Genomic DNA, 19,851 nt, shown 5'->3' with positions numbered 1-19,851 from the left:
TATAACTTATTTTTATATAACACTAACTATTCGGACTATTTCAAGTAAGAATTTGTTTATATCTTCCAGGGTTTGCTGAGTCCACAGGGAATAAGATGCAACCCAGAAGCTGTATGTGGTCACATCATTATTGAGAGCCATGAAAAAGGATGTTTCAGGACTTTAACTGCCAAACAACCACAATTGGATAGCCACCCTTATGTTTTCAGACCTGCTGACCCCTCAGACGTTATCAGAGGACAACGGAGTCCATCATCATGGAAAACCAGACACATCAACCTTTCCAAATCATTAGACCAGAGTAACCCTCATTTCAAAGTTTGGAATTCCTTGCAGTTACGAAGTCCTTCCCCCTTTCAGAACTTTACAGCTGATGACTTCAGAATTAGCCAGGGTCTTCGAATGCCATTCCATGAAAAGATAGACCCTTGGCTATCAGAATTAGTAGAACCTGTGCCACCCGAAGAAATGGACTGTCATTCTTCATCACATATGCTTCCCCCAGAACCCATGAAAAAGTTTACTACTTCCATCACTTTTGCATCTCACCGACACTCTAAATGCTTTCCAGATTCCTCTGTTCTTAAGGTTGGTGTTACTGAAGGTAGCCAGTGTACTGGAGCATCTGTGGGGGTATTTAATTCTCATTTCACTGAAGAGCAAAATCCTCCCAGAGATCTAGAACAGAAAACCTCTTCCCCTTCATCATTTAAAATTGTCAGTCATTCGCCAGATACCGCTGTGACTATTTTAGCAGAAAGTAGTAGGCAAAGTCAAAAATTATCTATTGAACATTCTCAGCAAGAAGAAAAACTCTTAGAAAGATCAGATTTTAAAGGCAGTGATTCTGAGCCCAGTACCAGTGCAAAGTATAGCAGTGTCAAAGAAGTTCATTTTTCTGATAACCATACCCTCATTAGCGTGAGCAGACCAAGTTCCACACTAGGAGTAAAAGAGAAGACTGTAGCTATAACTCCAGATCTTTCTTCGCACGTTTTACTTGAACGACAAGAGCTCTTTGAACAAAGCAAAGCCCCACACACAGATCACCATGTGAGAAAATACCATTCTCCCCCTCCTCAACATCAGGATTATGTAGCTCCGAACCTTCCTTGTCGCATTTTTCTTGAAAAACGAGAACTCTTTGAACAAAGCAAAGCCCCACATTTAGATCATCAGATGAGAGAAAACCAATCTCCCTTTCCTCAAGGTCAGGATTATATAGCTTCAGACCTTCCTTCTTCCATTTTTCTTGAACAACGTCAGCTCTTTGAACAAAGCAAAGCCCCAGATGTAGATCACATGGGAAAATACCATTCCCCCTTTCCTCAAGGTCAGGATTATGTAGTAGAAAAGGATAATCAACATAAGTTTAAGTCATACATTTCTAATATGATAAATGTTGAAGCCAAGTTCGATTCTGTGGTCTCCCAACCAGTCCCAAATCAGTGTACATTAGTAACATCTGCATCTACTCCACCCTCAAATAGAAAAGCACTTTCTTGTGTTCGTATAACTCTTTATCCCAAGACTCCTTCCAAGGTGGATAGTGGAACCTTAGATAAAAGATTGCATTCATTGGATCCTGCTTCTAAAACAAGGATGAATAGTGAGTTTAACTCTGACCTACAGACTATATCTTCAAGATCATTGGAACCAACCTCCAAATTATTGGCCAGTAAACCTGTAGCACAGAATCAAGAATCTTCAGGTTTTCTAGGACTTAAATCTTCACCGGACTTCCAAGTTGTACAGTCTCCTCTTCCAGATAGTAATACTATTTCTCAGGACTTGAAAACCATACCTTTTCAGAATAGCCAGATAGTAACCTCAAGGCAAACACAAGTGAACATTTCAGATTTGGAAGGATATTCCAGCCCAGAAGGGATTCCAGTATCTGCAGATCGGTGAGTCTCATTGTGATGACAAGCAAGCTGATGGAATTTGTGATAAAGGGTTTTAAATACTTAAGCAAACGCAAGTTCTTGGGGGAAAGGCAGTATGATTTCTCTTAGGGGAGGTTGTATCTGACTAATCTAGATATTCCAAGGCATAAATGCCTAAGTAAGAGAAAACACTTGAAAGTAATGTATTTATAATTTCAGAGGGCTTTTGACGAGACTTGACATCAAGTGTTTCAAAACATTGAATTACTCTGAGAAAAGTCTTTGATCATCCATGGTACAATTTACTAATTATTGTATTGGAAGTGTGCTGAAGACCAGACTTTGGGATATGTGCATGAGCTTACTCACTTGCTTGTGTGTGCTCTCTCTCTCCCTTCTTTTAGTTTTCATTTCATGGTTCTCCTCAAATATTTAGTATTTACAATTAGAAAGTAACTTTCCAGTAGAGAATCCTGGCAGACATCATTTTAGCCAGTTATCAAGGCTAACATCACTGGTAATGCGTATCAATATAATGTGCTCTCTATTGTGATGTTCCACCTTATAGTCTATTATAGGAAAGGAAACTGAGTTCAGGGCTAAATGCCTTAGATTTATATTATTTAGCTTAATTTAAGACTGTCATTCATTCACTTTTACATTTTGAATAGAATTACCCTTTGTGTTTCATGTTCTGCCACATAGTTGAGAAGGCAGCACATCATAGTGAAGAACCCTGGGCTTGGAAAGAAGGAATGGAAATAATATTTATTCAGCATCCACATGTGGTAGTAATGGCCATGAGGGACTTATATGTTATCTCATTTAATGATTGTAATAACCCTATGAGGTGAGTGGTGGTATCCTTATTTACCCTCTGGGAAACTGAGACACTGATATTGCTACTTTATACTTTTATTTATGTGAGATAATGCTGTTTATAAGCAAGAGAGTGGGCATTCTAGTGTGGTCTTTTTAATTAAAGCAAGTGCTTGTTCACTGCATGGTAGTGTCTCTCTGATCTTGAGTCCTGCTTTCAAGCTCTTCTTTCAAGATATTCTCTTGGACAAGTCATTTAATATCTTTGGCACTCCTATGGGGATGATGGTGGAAGGAAAGAATTGGAAAGCTAAAAGGTCCCTTGTAGCTCTAAAAGTTGGTGATTTAGAATTGGATTGGGCCTAAAAAACAGGATCAGTCTCTGCTTTCAGTATTATAATACTGAATTAGAGTTGAATTCCTGGAATGAGAAGAAAATAGTAGATGATTATAAATATGCACTAAATAATAATGCCATTTGTTCAAAATGTACTAAATGCCATCTGGTATAGTAGATGTAGGTATCATTTTAACCTTAATATAATCATCAGAGGTAGATATTATTACCTCAATTTATATATTTTAAAAACCTCATACTTGGGGGGGGGGGGGTTCCTGGGTGGCTCAGTCAGTTAAGTGTCCGACATTGGCTCAGGTCATGATCTTGCGGTTTGTGAGTTCAAGCGCCGCGTTGGGCTCTGTGCTGACAGCTCAGAGCCTGGAGCCTGCTTCTGATTCTGTGTCTCCCTCTCTCTCTGCCCCTCCCCTGTTCACGCTGTGTCTCTTAATAATAAATAAACATTAAAAAAATTAAAAAGGGGCGCCTGGGTGGCTTGGTCGGTTGAGCGTCTGACTTCGGCTCAGGTCATGATCTCACGGTCCGTGAGTTCAAGCCCTGCGTCAGGCTCTGTGCTGACAGCTCGGAGCCTGGAGCCTGTTTCAGATTCTGTGTCTCCCTCTCTCTCTGCCCCTCCCCCATTCATGCTCTGTCTCTCTGTGTCTCAAAAATAAATAAACATTAAAAAAAAAAAATTAAAAAAAAAAAAAACCTAATACTTAGAGAAATTAGACGTTTTGCCCAGGATCACATGTCTATTATTAAGTGTTAGAAATGGCATTCTAATCTAGGTTTGTCTGATTCCAAAGTTCATAATAATTCAAACTATATATATACACATACATACTCCTCTGTATACGTGTGTGTATATAAAATGTGTAAGCATATATGTATTAAGTATTTTTAAAGCTTTTTATTTTGAGATTTTAAATTTAAAGAGTTACAAAAGTGGTAGAGTTCTTGTATTAATTATTTTTTGATGTGTAACCTATTACCCTGAAATGTAGCAGCTTAAAATAATAAATATTATCCCAATGTTAGTATGGTTTTCTGTGGGTCATAAATTTAGGTGAGGCTTAGCTGGGTGCTTTCGGCTCAGGGTCTCTTATGGGGTTGCAAACAAGGTATTGTCTGCAGCTCTGGTCCTATTTCAAGACTGACTGAGACGATGTGCTTCCAGGCTTGTTCACATGACTATTGGCCAGAGACATCACTCCCTTCCTTCCATAAGGCAGCTCAAATATGACAGCTAAACTTCCCTCTGAGTGAGCATGTGAGAGAACAAGAGAGGATGCCCAGGGCAAAAGTCATAGTCTTTGTAACCTAACCTTGTAAGGGGATCTCACCATTTGTGCTATATTCTGTTCAATAGAAGTGAATCAATATTTCCAGCTCACCCTCAACGGCTAGAGATACACAAGGGTATGAATTACCAAGAGGCAGAGATCATTGGGAAATATCTTGGAGGTTACCAGTATGTCCTTTACCAAATGTTCCCCTGTGTTAACATCTTACCGTAACATCATAACCATAAAACATATACCAAAACTAAGAAATTATCCTTCATATAAAATTATAACTAAAATGTAGACTGATTTGGATTTCATCTCATTTTTATGCACATAAACATTTTTTGTTTCAGATCCAACCCAAGATGCCACCTTACATTTTAGTGGTCCTGTCTCCTTTATTTTCAATAATCTGTGTCAGTCCTTGTTTTTTTATGATCTTGACACTTTAAAGAGAATTGGTTATTTTGGAGAAAGTTTTTTTGTTTTTTTTATTTAACTTTATTTTTTGTTTTTTAAAATTTACATCCAAATTAGTATATAGTGAAGCAATGATTTCAGTAGATTCCTTAATGCCCCTTACCCATTTAGCCCATCTCCCCTCCCACAACCCCTCCAGCAACCCTGTTTGTTCTCCATATTTATGAGTCTCTTCTGTTTTGCCCCCTCCCTGTTTTTATATTATTTTTGTTTCCCTTCCCTTATGTTCATCTTTTTTGTCTCTTAAAGTCCTCATATGAGTGAAGTCATATGATTTTTGTCTTTCTCTGACTGACTAATTTCACTTAGTGGAGAAAGTTTTGATTTAGTTTTCTCTGATGTCTCAAGACTAGGTTGAGGTTATGCATTTTCAGTGCATTTCATTGGGGAGCACATTAAGTTGATATGCATTACTGGTGATATTAACCTTGATCACTTGGCTAAAGTGATGTCTACCAAGGTTCTTCACTGTACAGTTACTGTTTTTCCTTTTTAAATACTAGATATTTGGGTAGAAACTGGTAGACTATGCAAATATCTTGTTTCTGCTTAAAACTTTGATCACTAATTTTAGGCTTCATCACTGGATCTTGCTTGTAGCAATTATCACTCTGGTATTCGGATGGAGTTTTTATACTTCTTTCATTCCTTCTACATGTATTAATTGGAATTTTTCTGCAAGCAAGAGCTGTTGTTCCTCCCTCATTTATTTATTCCTTTAGTTATTCATGTATATCAGTATGGATTCAATATAGGAGCTATAATACTCCTATTAGACAAAATAGGCTTTAAGCCAAAACCAGTAACAGGAGACAGGGAAGGCCATTATATACCAATGAAGGGGTCAGATGATGTAATAAGATGATAAACAGTGGTAAATATGTACACAACCAACATTGGAGCATCTAAGTGTATTAAGCAAATACTAAACATACCTGAAGGGAGAAATAGATAACAATATATTAGTAAGGGACTTCAGTACCCTTCTTTCAACAATGGAGAATAGTACTTAGAAACAAAGGTATAGCACCAGGTTAGCTCATTGTTACTAGGATGTCAGTGCTTCTAGCAGTTAATAAAGCTCAGGATTATATGTATGTATATTAACTCATGCATATACCTACTTCTCTGCTTGTTCTCATCTCTGTTAATGTGTATGTGTTTGTGTATACTTGTATATGTAAATATTTTTTAAACCACAAGTCAGTGTTGATACCTTCAACTAATCTTGAACCACAGGGTTGATTATAAACTTTTACCCTTGTTTTTAACTTCTTTCTTCAGTAGTAATAAACCTGGCTCTCATTATCTACAATATATTTACCCTAGTATATAAATTAGATAGTTTCAGAATTCCCAGGTGAAAAACAAATTCTCCTACTTGAGTACAGTGTTTATATATACCTTTCTTTTGAATTTAACATTATGGTATCCAGTCAAAACACTGCTGACATTTCTTAGGTCGTGTTCTTTTTTTTTTTTTTTTTTCTTTTCTATATACTATGTGTCAGTACATAATTCATTTATAATACAGTTAGTTTCATTTGTCACATCCTGCATTCCGTCTTTGCCCTTGGTTGATTTTGGTTAATTTTTAATAATTTACATAGTGCAAAACTTTTTGTGGTGTACAATTCTATCATTTGTGATAAATCTACCATCACAGTTTCATACAAAGCATTTCTATCCAAAAATTTCTGCATGTCATCTCCTTAGAGACAATTCCTCCTGTGACCCCTGGTAATTCTTGCTTTGTCCTTTTCTTAGCCTTTCTAGAGTGTCCTATAAATGAAATAATAAGATATGTTACAGCCTCTGGGTTTAGTTTCTTTTACTTTGAGAAGCACATTTAAGATTCATCCATCTTTTTTTATGAAGCAGATGTTTTACTTTTTATTGCTTTATTAAAAACAGTAATATTTTATTATTTATATGACAGTTCTTTTGTACAGATTACCACAGTTTGTTAATCCATGCATTCATTCTTTGAAGGATATTTGTGTTGTTTCAGCTTTGGGGTGTGATTACAGTTAGAGCTGCTATAAACATTTGTGTGTCAGCGTTTGTTTCTGTAGGGTAAATATTCAGGAGTGGGATTGGTGAGTCATGTGGTGTATGTGTGTGGTTAACCTTGCAAGAACTGTTTATCTTTGCATTTTCACTAGCAATAATACATGTTCCAGTTACTCTGTGTCTTTGTCAGCATTTTGTATTGTCCATATACTTAGCCATTTTTATAGTTGTACAGTGATATTTCAATATAGTTTTCATTTGTATTTCCCTAATGGCTTTTCTTCACTTCATGTGATTTTTTTTTTACCATCCTTATTGGTGAAAATGATTTTATAATAGGGTTTTATTTTCTTACTGTTGAATTTTGCGAGTTCTGAGTATGTTTTGGATATACAACCTTTGCTGGATATGTTGCTGGCAAATAGCTTCTCGTAGTATGTGACTTATCTTTTCATCTACTTAATGTATTGAGTCTGTCACAGAACAAAGGTTTTTAATTTCAATGAAGTCCAGTTTACTGATTTTTTTTTTTTATGGCTTATGCAATTGGGATGACAGTCCTTTTCTTTCAGTACTTTAAAAATATTTTGCTTCTTTCTAAATTCCATGGTTTCTGATGAGAACTCTACAGTTTTGGAATCATTATTCCCCTGTACATTTGAAGCAATGTGTTATTTTATTTTTCCCTGGTTGCTTTCCTTTTTTTGTTTTGCTTTGAGTCAGTTGGTCATGATGTTTGTAGGCATGGATTTCTTTGGACCATCCTGTTTGGAGTTTGCTGTGCTAATGGTTTTTATCTTTCATCATATTTAGGCAGTTTTAGCCCTTATTTATTCAAGTATTTTTTCTGTACCACATTCTTTCTCTTCTCTTTCTACATCTCTGATGACACAAATGTTTTTGGTATTATCTTACAAGTCCTTGAAGCTCTGTTGATTTTTTTTTTTCCAATCTTTTTTTTCCCCCTCTCTTGTTCAGATTGAATAATTTCTATTGTTCTGTCTTGGAGTTCACTAAGTCTTTCCTCTGACATTTCCATTCTGCCATTGAGCTCATCCAGTGAGTATTTTATTTCACTTGTATCATTTTTTAGTTTTAAAATATCTGCCATTTCGGGGTGCCTGGGTGGCTCAGTCAGTTAAGCATCCAGTTCTTGATTTCGGCTCAGGTCATGATCTCAAAGTTTGTGAGGTCGAGCCCCACGTTGGGCAGAGCCTGCTTGGGATTCTCTATCTCCCTCTCTTTGCCCCTTCTCAACTCATTCTCTCTTAAAAATAAACATTAAAAATTTTTTCTGCTCTTTCTTTTTATTTCCTGAGACCTTGTCTTATCATTACTTTTGAGGGTATCCACTCTTACATGTTGTGGGATTTTATAATAGCTTCCTTAAAGTTTTTGTCAGATAATTCTAACACTTCTTTCATCCCAGCATTGGTGTCTGTTGATTTTCTTTTCCCACATGAGTTTAGATTTTTCTGGATCTTCATATGCTGAGTAATTTTGGATTGTATTTCATGATATTGTGAGATAACTAGTCTCATTTAAATCCTATGGAAATTTTCGATATTTTTGTTTTAGTAGGCAATCAACCCATTTGCATTCAGGTTACAAATTATAACCAGCCTTCTGTGGGTTATAGTTCCGTGTGAGTTCAATTTTCAGAGCTTTTGCACTGCTATCCACATTTGACCTGCATGTGTGTGTACCCAGTGGCCAGTTCGAGACTTGGGTAGTAGGCTATCCCATACTTCTGTTCTCAAGGTTTAGGTATGCTCTTTAGGTTCAGATCCACACACGCATGGCTCAGGGATAGGCCCTGGAGATTATAAACGTATGTTAAGGAGTTGATTTTCTTTCTACAGTTACCCCTTGAGCTCTCCTTTCTTGAGTCCCAGGACAGAAAGCAGGAACTTAATTTACCCCCTCTCTTCTGTATACTTCCTGTGACTACTTTGTGTCCGTTTCAGGTGGCTCAGTACAGAGGGGAAAGATCAACAGAGGTTTGTCCCACACTCTTGAAACCAAACTTCCTATATTGGAAGAGAAAATTTTTCCTCTCTCAGAATTTTAAGCTCTTCCTGGCCCCTGTTACTGCTGTACTACTGCCACCATGAGATTACTTGAGTGCTTGAGCTTACTAGAAGACACAGAAAAAAGATTTTCACACTATTTCAATTCCTGCTCCTCAGTCCTGACTAGAGGGCTTCTGGAGGTTTTTGTCTGTGCTAGGACCCACCTCCAGGTTTCAAGCTATTTTAAGTTCAGACCCCAGTGGATGACAAAGGAAAGAATGGTAAACTTATCACCATTAAAATTTTTTTTTTTTAATTTTTTAATTTTTATTTTTATTTTTGGGACAGAGAGAGACAGAGCATGAACGGGGGAGGGTCAGAGAGAGAGGGAGACACAGAATCGGAAACAGGCTCCAGGCTCTGAGCCATCAGCCCAGAGCCTGACGCGGGGCTTGAACTCACGGACCGCGAGATCGTGACCTGGCTGAAGTCGGACGCTTAACCGACTGCGCCACCCAGGCGCCCTAAAATTTTTTTTAATGTTTGTTTATTTTTGAGAAAGCAAGCAAGAGTGAATGAGGGAGGGGCAGAGAAAGAAAGAGGGAAATAGAGGATCCGAAGCCGGCTCTGTGCTGACAGCAGACAGGCCGATGTGGAGCTCAAACTCAAGAACTGTTAGGTCATGACCTGAGCTAAAGTCAGACATTTAGCTGACTGAACCACCCAGGGGTCCCAAACTTACACCATTTTGATAGCGCTTCAAATGTTGATCATCTTCACCAATTTGCCTACTTCTGTTATTTTTCAGTCTTCTGATAGGTGCTCTGTGTAGACTCTCTAGGTTTTTATGTATACAGTTGAGAGAGACTGGGTCTGTTATGGTTACCCAGCACCGGAACCAAATGTACCATTTCTTCATTCCCATTAAAGTATATGCAAGTTCGAATTACTCCACATCTTTACCAACACTTGATATTTCCAGTTGTTTTTATTATGAGCCATTCTAAATTTTTTTTTTTCCAACGTTTTTTATTTATTTTTGGGACAGAGAGAGACAAAGCATGAACGGGGGAGGGGCAGAGAGAGAGGGAGACACAGAATCTGAAACAGGCTCCAGGCTCCGAGCTGTCAGCACAGAGCCCGACGCGGGGCTCGAACTCACGGACCGCGAGATCGTGACCTGGCTGAAGTCAGCCGCTTAACCGACTGCGCCACCCAGGCGCCCCTATTATGAGCCATTCTAAATGTGGATGTGAAAGAGTATGTTATTGTGGCTTTAATTTGTGTTTCACTGATGACCTATGATGCTAACCATCTTTTCTGTGTTTCCTTGATATTTGGATGTCTTTATGAAGTGTCCGTGGTCCCATTCGTTTGATTGTCTCATTATTATGAAAGTTTTTTCGTATATTTCAGATACAAATTATCTGTGTATTGCACGTACTTTTTTCACAGACTGTGGTTTGATTTTTGTTTTCTTTTTTCTTTTTTTCAATATATGAAGTTTATTGTTAAATTGGTTCCCATACTGAGTTTTGTTTTCGTACTGGTACTTTTGAAGAAGAGAAAGTGTTAATTTTTACAAAAATTGTTAGTTTTTCATTTAAGGTTAGTACTTTTCATGTCTTCTCTAAGAAAATATTGCCTAACCCAATGTGTTGAAAATTTTCTCCTATATTTTCATCTAGAAATATAGTTTTAACTTTATGTTTTAAGTCTGTAATATATGCAATTTGAGGATCATTTTCTTAGATATTACAGCACCATTTCTGAAATCTTGATTATTTCCTTAGTGAATTTAGTTGGCATCTTTGTCAGAAATCAGTTGGCCTCCTATGTGTGGGTTTATTTTTGAGTTCTTACTCTATTCCTTTAATTTATCTGTTTTTATACCAATACCATGATGTCTTGATTTATAGTAAGTCTTAAAATCAAGTTGTCCTGCAACTTTTTAAAAAATTTTTTCAACATTATTATCTTAAGTCCTTTGCATTTCAATATAAATTTTAGAATAAGCTTCCTGATTTCTCTAAAAATGCTTCTTGGGATTTTGTTTGGTATTGCATTGAATCTGTAGATCATTTTGTGAATGATTGATATCTTAATAATAACGAGTCTTCCCATGCATGAACATTTTTTTCTGCTTATTAATGTCTCTCAGTAACATGTAATTTTCAGTGTGTAGGCCTTGCACATCTTTTGTTAAATTTATTCCTAAATATTTTATGTTTTTTTGATGCTATTATATATGGTATTTGAAAATTTTTATTTTCTAATTATTTTTTTTTTGTATAATGGAAATACTGTTGTTAAGCCAGCTTACAAATGTCAACAAATTAATTTTAATTTTAATTTTAATTTCTTACTTATGGGCCAGAGCTTCCTATGGGATAATTTAGGGCAATAGGTACTATGACCATAGAGTATTTAGATAAACTAATAGTTCCATTGTTTATTTTTTCTTTTTTTTTTTTAATATATGAAATTTATTGCCAAATTGGTTTCCATACAACACCCAGTGCTCATCCCAAAAGGTGCCCTCCTCAATACCCATCACCCACCCTTCCCTCCCTCCCACCCCCCATCAACCCTCAGTTTGTTCTCAGTTTTTAAGAGTCTTTTATGCTTTGGCTCTCTCCCAATAGTTCCATTGTTTAAATTGAGGCATATCTGTTGTCCTCTGTTTTATGTTCAGTAACTCCCCTAAGATTTAGGGACTGTCTTGTTTAAATTTAATGAGTAACCCCAGGTATGATGTTTATTCTTCTTAGAAAATCACATTGTCAGGGAGCATACAGAGCAGTTTTACTCCTTTCTTTCCAGTCTTCGTGGCTTTATTTCTTTTTCTTACCTAATACACTGGCTAGGACATTCAGTATAATATCAAGTAGAAGTAGTAAGAGCAGACATCTTGTGGATTTAGTTTTTCATCAAGTGTGATATTACCTGTAAATTTTTAATAGATGATCTTTATCAGATTAAGGATATCCTCTTTTGTTGTTAGTTTGCTATGAGTTTTTATTATGAGTGGGAATTGAATTTTGTCAAATGCTTTTAATGCTTTATTGAGGTGATCATATATGTATTCTCCTGTTTTCATCAATGTGAATTACATTGATTAGATTTTGAATGTTAAATTTTATCCTACATTATTGGGATAAATATAAACGTTTTTATATTTATTACTGAATTCAATTTGCTAACATTGGTCTTTAATTTTTTTTTTAGTTTATTTGAGAGAGAGAGAGAGAGAGAGAGAGAGAGAGAGGACATGAGTGGGGAGGGAAAGAGAGGGAGAGAGAGAATCCCAAGCAGGCTCCACACTGACAGCATGGAACCAGATGTGGGGTTTGACCTCACGAACCATGACATCATGGCTGGAGCAGAAATCAAGAGTCAAGAGGCTTAATCAACTGAGCCACCCAGCCACCCCTAGGGGTCTATAATCTTTTTGATTACAGAGCTATGGTGGCTTCCAAAAAAGAAAAATTGGGAAATATTCACTCTTTCATCATTTTCTGAAAGAGTATGTGTCAGATTGGTGTTGTTTGAATTAAATCTACCATATTGCATTTTGTTTTCTATTTGTGTCATCTGGTTTTTGTCCCTTCTTTCCTGCCATCCTTTGTATTAATCATGCATCTTTTATTACTCTGTCTTATTTTCCTTATTGGCTTTTTTATATACATATTTATTTTTTTGATAAATGGGTTGGATCCCGCTCCAAATTTGGTTTAGATATGTAGGGTTATTACATTTTTCACACCAAGAGGATTTGAGAGGAAGTTTATTATTCACATAGGGACTCCTGGGGAGAGCTGGGTGGGCACAAACAGGTCCAGGCCATCTTGGGCAGAATGAGTGGATGGGCTTATAGTGGCTAGGAAGTAGAACTGGGAAAAGGGTTCTGTGTATGGGAGGTTTACATTTTCTGTTGGTACCAAAGAAGGAGGTACTCACATTCAGGCTTTCTTACCAGCCTGTTCAGATGTAGGGCCATAGGTGATACTTAAAAAGAAGTCAGTAGTGAAACATCAAAAATGGAGTCAGACTTCATTACAGTACATGTTATAGAGATTACCATATTCACCCTTAATTTATATATTATCCTTAATTGCTACCTAACATTTTATTTTTACATCTATGTAAAATATCTATGGAGATATTTGCCTATAATTTTCTTTTCTTGTAATATCTTTTGGTATGAGCATTGGGCTGACCTCATAAATATATTGGGATACTTTGAAAGAGTTTGTCTAAGATTGGTATTCTTTCTTTCTTAGGTATTGGGCAGAATTCACCAGTGAATCCATCATGGCCTGGAGTTTTTATTATAGATTCAATTTATTTAATAGATATGACTATGTAAATTTGCTTTAGTTTTAAAATTTTTTAAAGTAATTTTTTCTATTTTAACTTGTCAAAATTTGTTGACATGAGTTATTTTCATAGTATCTTACCCTTTCAATTTCTCAATCTGTAGTGATATTAACTTTTTTATTTCTGATATTGGTAATTTTCGTTTCCTCTTTTTTTACTTAATTGCTCTTTCTGGGGGTTAAACGATTTGGGTTTTGTTGATCCTCTAGTGTATGTTTTCTTTTTAAGGGTTTTGCTACTATGTTTATTTTTTTCCTTCTGTTTTGGATTTTAACCTAATGGTCTTTTTCTACCTTCTGAGAATATACAGTTTTTTTTCATATTCATTAATGTTTAGCCTTTTCCTTATACAGACAGATTTTTATGTAGTTTCTCATCCTCATCTTTGTTCTAAGTATTTTCTCATTTTTTTCTTTCTAAAGTTTTATTTACATTCTAGTTAGTTAACATACAGTGCAATATTAGTTTCAGGAATAGAATTCAGGATGTGAGGGTGATCTGGCTGCGACATCTGTCACCGCATTGATTGCCGGGGTTGATTCGGCTGATCTGGCTGGCTAGGCGGGTGGCCCCTTCCTCCCTCACCACTCCATGTGTGTCCCTTCCGAAGCTGCTGCTTGGTGGAAGAGAACGACCTTCCCCGATAGAGGAGGACCATTCTTCGGTCAAGGGTATACGAGTAGCTGCACTCCCCTGCTAGAACCTCCAAACAAGCTCTCAGGAATAGAATTCAGTGATTCATCACTTATGTACAAAACCCAGTGCTTATAACAAGTGCCCTCCTTAATACCATCACCCATCTAATCCATCCCCCACTCGCCTCCCTCTAAATATTTTCTCATTTCTGTTATAGTTTTTTGTTGTTGTTCTATGGGTTATATAGAGATGTGTTTTTTTTAATAAATGTTCATTTATTTTGAGAGACATATATACATATATATAGAGAGAGAGAGCAAGAGCGAGCACGTGTGTGCTAGCAAGCAGGGGAGGGGCAGGAAGGGGGAGAGAGAGAATCCCAAGCAGGCTCCATGCTGTCAGCACAGAGCCTGACGTGAGCCTTGATCCCATGAACCATAAGATCACAACCTGAGCCGAAAGCAAGAGTTGGACTCTTAACCGACTGAGCCACCCAGGCACCCTGAGATGTGTTTCTTAATTTCCAGTTATATGGGAACTTTCTAATTATTGCTTGTTTCTAGTTAGTTCCATTGTGGTCACTGAGATTGTATTCTGAATGATTTCAGTATATTTAAACTTATTATAATTGCTTCATGTTATGGTATATTTTTATTTTTAAAATAAATATTTTATTTTTAAAATAAATATTTTATTTTTTTTATTTTATTATGGTATATTTTGATCAACTGTCATGTTGAAATCTTTATTTTTACTGAATTGTTATCTGCTTTAGCATCTGACAATATTACGTTAATATCTCTTTTTTTTATCCTTAACCATTTGGGAGTAAGTTTTTGACATGCTGCCCATCACTATATCATTTCCTATATGAAAGAACATTTTCCTACATAACCCCAATAAAGCCATAAAAATCAGGAAATTAACATCAGTGCTGTATTTTATTATTATTATTTTTTAATGTTTATTTATTTTTGAGACAGAGAGAGACAGAGCGTGAGCAGGGGGAGGGCAGAGAGAGAGGGAGACAGAATCCAAAGTAGGCTCCAGGATCTGAGCTGTCAGTACTGAGCCCTGTGCGGGGCTCAAACTCATGAACTGCGAGATCATGACCTGAGCTGAAGTCAGACACTTAACTAACTGACTGAGCCACCCAGGCACCCCAACATCAGTGCTGTATTACAGATACTATTCAGGCTTTCTGGTTGTTCCCATAAGGATTTTTATAACAAGAGGAGGCAGTTCAAAATCACATGTTTCATTTAGTTGTCATGGCTCTAATTCTTTTCTAGAACATTGCTTTAGTTTTTCCTTCACTTTCTTGACCTTTGGGAGATTACAGATCATTTATTTTGTAGAATGTTTTTCGATTTGGATTTCTTTGATATTTCCTCATGATTAGGTTTGGGTTATGTATTTTTGGCAAGAATATGACAGTTGTGACATTCAGTTCTCATGATATTTTTTTTTTTTTCAACGTTTTTAATTTATTTTTGGGACAGAGAGAGAGAGCATGAACGGGGGAGGGGCAGAGAGAGAGGGAGACACAGAATCGGAAACAGGCTCCAGGCTCCGAGCCATCAGCCCAGAGCCTGACGCGGGGCTCGAACTCACGGACCGCGAGATCGTGACCTGGCTGAAGTCGGACGCTTAACCGACTGCGCCACCCAGGCGCCCCAGTTCTCATGATATTTTATCAGATGTTGCATAATTTTCATTTGTCGCACTGACAACTATACATTAATTACTTAATAAGGTTTTGGCTGCTAGTTTCCTTCACTGGAAAGTTACTCTTTTCCCCTTTGTAATTAAGTCTCTTGTGGAAAGTACTATGAAATTATGTAACTATCTCATTCCTTTGTAAACTTTGAGTTTGTTTATTATATCCATATAGAAGCATGCTTTCTTATTCAGTGGGTCTTTTTTACTTTTTACTTTAAAAATATATAGACTCACAAGAGATTACAAAAATAGTTTAGAGAGTCCCAGGTACCCATCACTCAATGTAATATCTTACATAACTTTAGTACATTATCAAAACCAGGAAATTGACATTAATACAGTACAAATAGCTAGACTATAGACCTTCATCTGATTTTATCAGTTTTTGCATGCACTTGTTTTTAAATGTATATATGTATAATTCTGTGAAATTTAATCACATGGATTCATATAACCACTACCCTAATCAAGATACAGAGTTCTGTCATCACAAAGGAATTCCCTCTTACCTGTCCCTTTACAGTCACACTATTGTGCCCTGCCCCTTGCCTTCTTTAACCCCTGCAAACCAGTGATCTGTTTTTCTACTGTATGCTTTTGTCATTTGGAGAAGGTTCTATAAATGGAGTCATATAGCATATAACCTTTTGAGATTAGCTCTCTTTACTCAGCCCACTGACCTAGAGATCCATCTGGGTTATTGTATGTATCAATATTTCTTTTTATTGCTAAGTAGTATTCACATGTATGAATATATCACAGCTTATTCTGTAGAAGGACATTTGATTGTTGCTAGGTTTTTACTACTGCTGATATAGCTGCTGTGAAAATCCATGTACTTATTTTTACATGAACGTAAGTTTTATTTCTCTAGGACAGTGACTGTCAACCAGGGGTGATTTTGTCCCACGGAGACATTTGGCAATATCTGAAGACATTTTTGATTGTCACAACTAGGAAAGAATTTTCTATTGGCATCAGGACTGCTGATGATAAGATCCTAGAATACACAGGACAGTCCCCACAAGGAATTACTTGGTTCAAAATGTCTGTTAGCTCCAAGGTTGAGAATCTCTGCTGTAGGATAAATGCCCAGGAGTGTGATTGTTGGGTTGTATAATGAGTATATGTATATTTTGTAAGAAACAACCTAATTATTTTTCAAAGTGGTTGTACCGGGGCGCCTGGGTGGCGCAGTTGGTTAAGCGTCCGACTTCAGCCAGGTCACGATCTCGCGGTCCATGAGTTCGAGCCCCGCGTCAGGCTCTGGGCTGATGGCTCGGAGCCTGGAGCCTGTTTCCGATTCTGTGTCTCCCTCTCTCTCTGACCCTCCCCCATTCATGCTCTGTCTCTCTCTGTCCCAAAAAATAAATAAAAAACATTGAAAAAAAAATTTAAAAAAAAAAAAAAAACAAACAAAGTGGTTGTACCATTTTACATTTCTACTAGCAAAGTATGAGGGATCCAGTTTCTCTGTATCCTTATCAGCTTTTGGTACTCCCAATATTTTTTATTTTAGCCATCCTAATAAGTATATAGGGGTATTCCCTGTTATTCTGATTTGCATGTCCCTAAAAGGCTAATAATGATGATGAACATTTTTTCATGTGCTTGTTTTCCATCTGTATATTTTCTTTGATGAAGTGTGTTCAAGTTGTTTTGCCAGTTTCTAATTGCACTGTTGTGTTTTTTAACTGATTAATTTAGATTTTATATCTGTTCTGGATACATGTTTTTTGTTGGATATGAGATTTGCAAATATTTTGCATGGTAAAAAATCATATTTTCTTATTACGTTCAACGTTACTATTGTAATTTGTTTTCATTCTGAAAATGTCACTGATCTGATGGCCTGTGGCAGCCCCTTCAGGCAGGCTTCTGTATGCATTTTACATGTCTCTGTTATCTTTTGGACATATCTTTGTTTCTGGCACGAGAAGATATTTCAGGCTCATCTTGTACTTTGCCATCCTCTGGAATTGGCCATTTCTCCAAGGATCCTGGTTTCTTCTAGTGGAAGGTGACATTTAGAAGCCAAGATTTGAGCACTAGGTGTACATATGGCTATTGGACTGCTCCCAGCCCTCGCAGTGGATATGTGCATGCACACACACACACACACACACACACACTCATTTGCATTTATTTTTTCTTTATCTATTAAAAACCATAAGCTCACACCAGTATATGGAGTTCTAAATGAATTTCATTTTACTTTTTTTCTCTTTCTGTATTGGTAACTCCCTTATCCAATAGTGAGAAACCTCACTTCCTATGTGTTTTATGTCTTTATTTGGTCAGTCTCCCATTCTATAATTAATGTCCCATCTCTTCTGCCGTCCTCTTCCCAACCAGGATTCTGACTCACTACTTGGATTCTGACCCTCCATTCAGGCTACCTTTTTGTGTGGTTGTGCTTCTCCCCCTGCTTGGGCTTTGACACTCCATGCTAGACTACCCCTCAACATGGATAACCTCCCCACAATTTGGTCTCTGACTCTCTCCCCACCCCCCCACCCCCATCACAATGCTCACCCCATTCATATAGATAACCTTTCTCACCCGCTTTAGCCTCTGACTCCCCATGCTGGACTACCTCTTCACATGGGTGTCATCCTTATCCTACTTGGGCTTTTAATTTCTCACCGTGGGCCTCTCTGCTTGGGTGTTTTATTCTGTTCAGGATCTGGCTCAAGATGTAGACACCCTCCTTACCCTGGCTCTAATAACCCAGGCCAGACTACCTTTCCTTACTCTGCTTGATCTCTGACTACCAAACTGGGCCACCTTCCATCCCTGGATGACACCCTTCTTCTGTAGGGGATCCGATTGCCCAATCCAGACTGCCTCTCCATGAAGATATCTTCTATACTCTGCTCCACATCTTCCACTCTATGTCAGGCTGCCCTACCCTAGAGACACCTTCCGCATTCTGCTTGGGATCATCCCACATGCCAAGCTGGATCTGTGTCTCCATGGAAACTGTCCTCATCCTGATCAGGCTCTGATACTGTATATCAGGCCACACCTGCACAGAGATTCTCTTCTTGCCCTGATTGGCTTACGATACCCTGTGTTACACTACTCTTTAATCCGGGCACTCTCCTCAGAACTAATAATGTTCTGATACCTTACTCTGGGGTACTGTTGCCTTACCCTATGTAGGTGCCTACCTTATTTTGTTCATCTAATAGCTTTAAAATGTAATTGTTCTGGAAAGTGTAATTGTTCAGGAAGGAAAAGATAAAAGGAAGGGGAGAATTAAAAAAATGATGTTTAAATTCTAGTTAGTTAGCATACAGTGCAGTATTGGTTTTAGTGATTTATCACTTACTTATAATACCCAGTGCTCATCACAGCAAGTACCCTCCTTAGTGCACATCACCCATCCCTCCCATCCCCCACACACCTCCCTCCATCAACCCTCAGTTCTCGTTCATTAAGAGTCTCTTTTTGTTCCCCCTGGTCTCTTTTGTTTGTTTGTTCCCCCTGGTCTCTTTTTTCCCCCTCTTCTTATATAGTCATCTGTTTTATCTTCTTAAATTCCACATATGAGTGAAATTATATTGGTAGTTGCCTTTCTTTGCCTGACTTAATTCACTTAGCATAATAAACTCTAGCTCCATCCACAATGTTGCGTATGGCAAGATTTCATTCTTTTTGATGGCTGAGTAGTATTCCATTGTATATATATATATACACCACATCTTCTTTATCCATCATCATTCAATGGACAATGGGGCTTTTTCCATTGTTTGACTATTGTTGATAATGCTGCTGTGAACATTGAGGTACATGTACCCCTTTGAATCTGAATCTGTATCTTTGTGTCCTGTGGGCAAATACCTAGTAGTGCTTACAAGATTGGAGGGTAGGTCTACTTTTAACTTTTTAAGGCACCTCCATACTGTTGTCCAGAGTGGCTGCATCAGTTTGCATTCCCACCAGCAGTCCAAGAGGGTTCCCCTTTCTCTGCATCCTTGCCAACACCTGTTGTTTCTTGTGTTTTTAATTTTAGCCATTCTGACAGGTGTGAGGTAGTATCTCCATGGTTTTGATTTGTATTTCCCTTATGATGAGTGATGTTGAGCATCTTATGTGTCTGTTAGCCATCTGGATGTCTTCTTTGAAAAAGTGTCTATTCATGTCTCCTGCCCATTTCTTCACTGGATTATTTGTTCTTTATAGATTTTGGATACCAACCCTTTATCAGATAGGTCATTTGCAAATATCTTCTGCCATTGTATCAGTTACCTTTTAGTTTTGTTGATTATTTC

General features: G+C 37.3%; 1 protein-coding gene across 6 annotated transcripts in view; it reads left to right on the top strand.

The window, feature by feature from the left end:
* Positions 1-19,851, top strand: part of ALMS1 (ALMS1 centrosome and basal body associated protein) — a 228,863-nt gene that overhangs the window by 104,551 nt on the left and 104,461 nt on the right. For all 6 annotated transcript variants that reach the window (XM_058683687.1, XM_058683688.1, XM_058683686.1 and 3 more), the window contains one exon: positions 70-1,907. In XM_058683687.1, the coding sequence (XP_058539670.1) occupies positions 70-1,907 (1,838 nt within the window). The remainder of the gene's footprint in view (positions 1-69; positions 1,908-19,851) is intronic.

This window comes from Neofelis nebulosa, chromosome 9, assembly GCF_028018385.1.
Source record: "Neofelis nebulosa isolate mNeoNeb1 chromosome 9, mNeoNeb1.pri, whole genome shotgun sequence".
Classification (NCBI taxonomy): Eukaryota; Metazoa; Chordata; class Mammalia; order Carnivora; family Felidae; genus Neofelis; species Neofelis nebulosa.
Note: the sequence above shows the minus strand (reverse complement) of the source record. Positions and strands in the feature narration are given on the sequence as shown.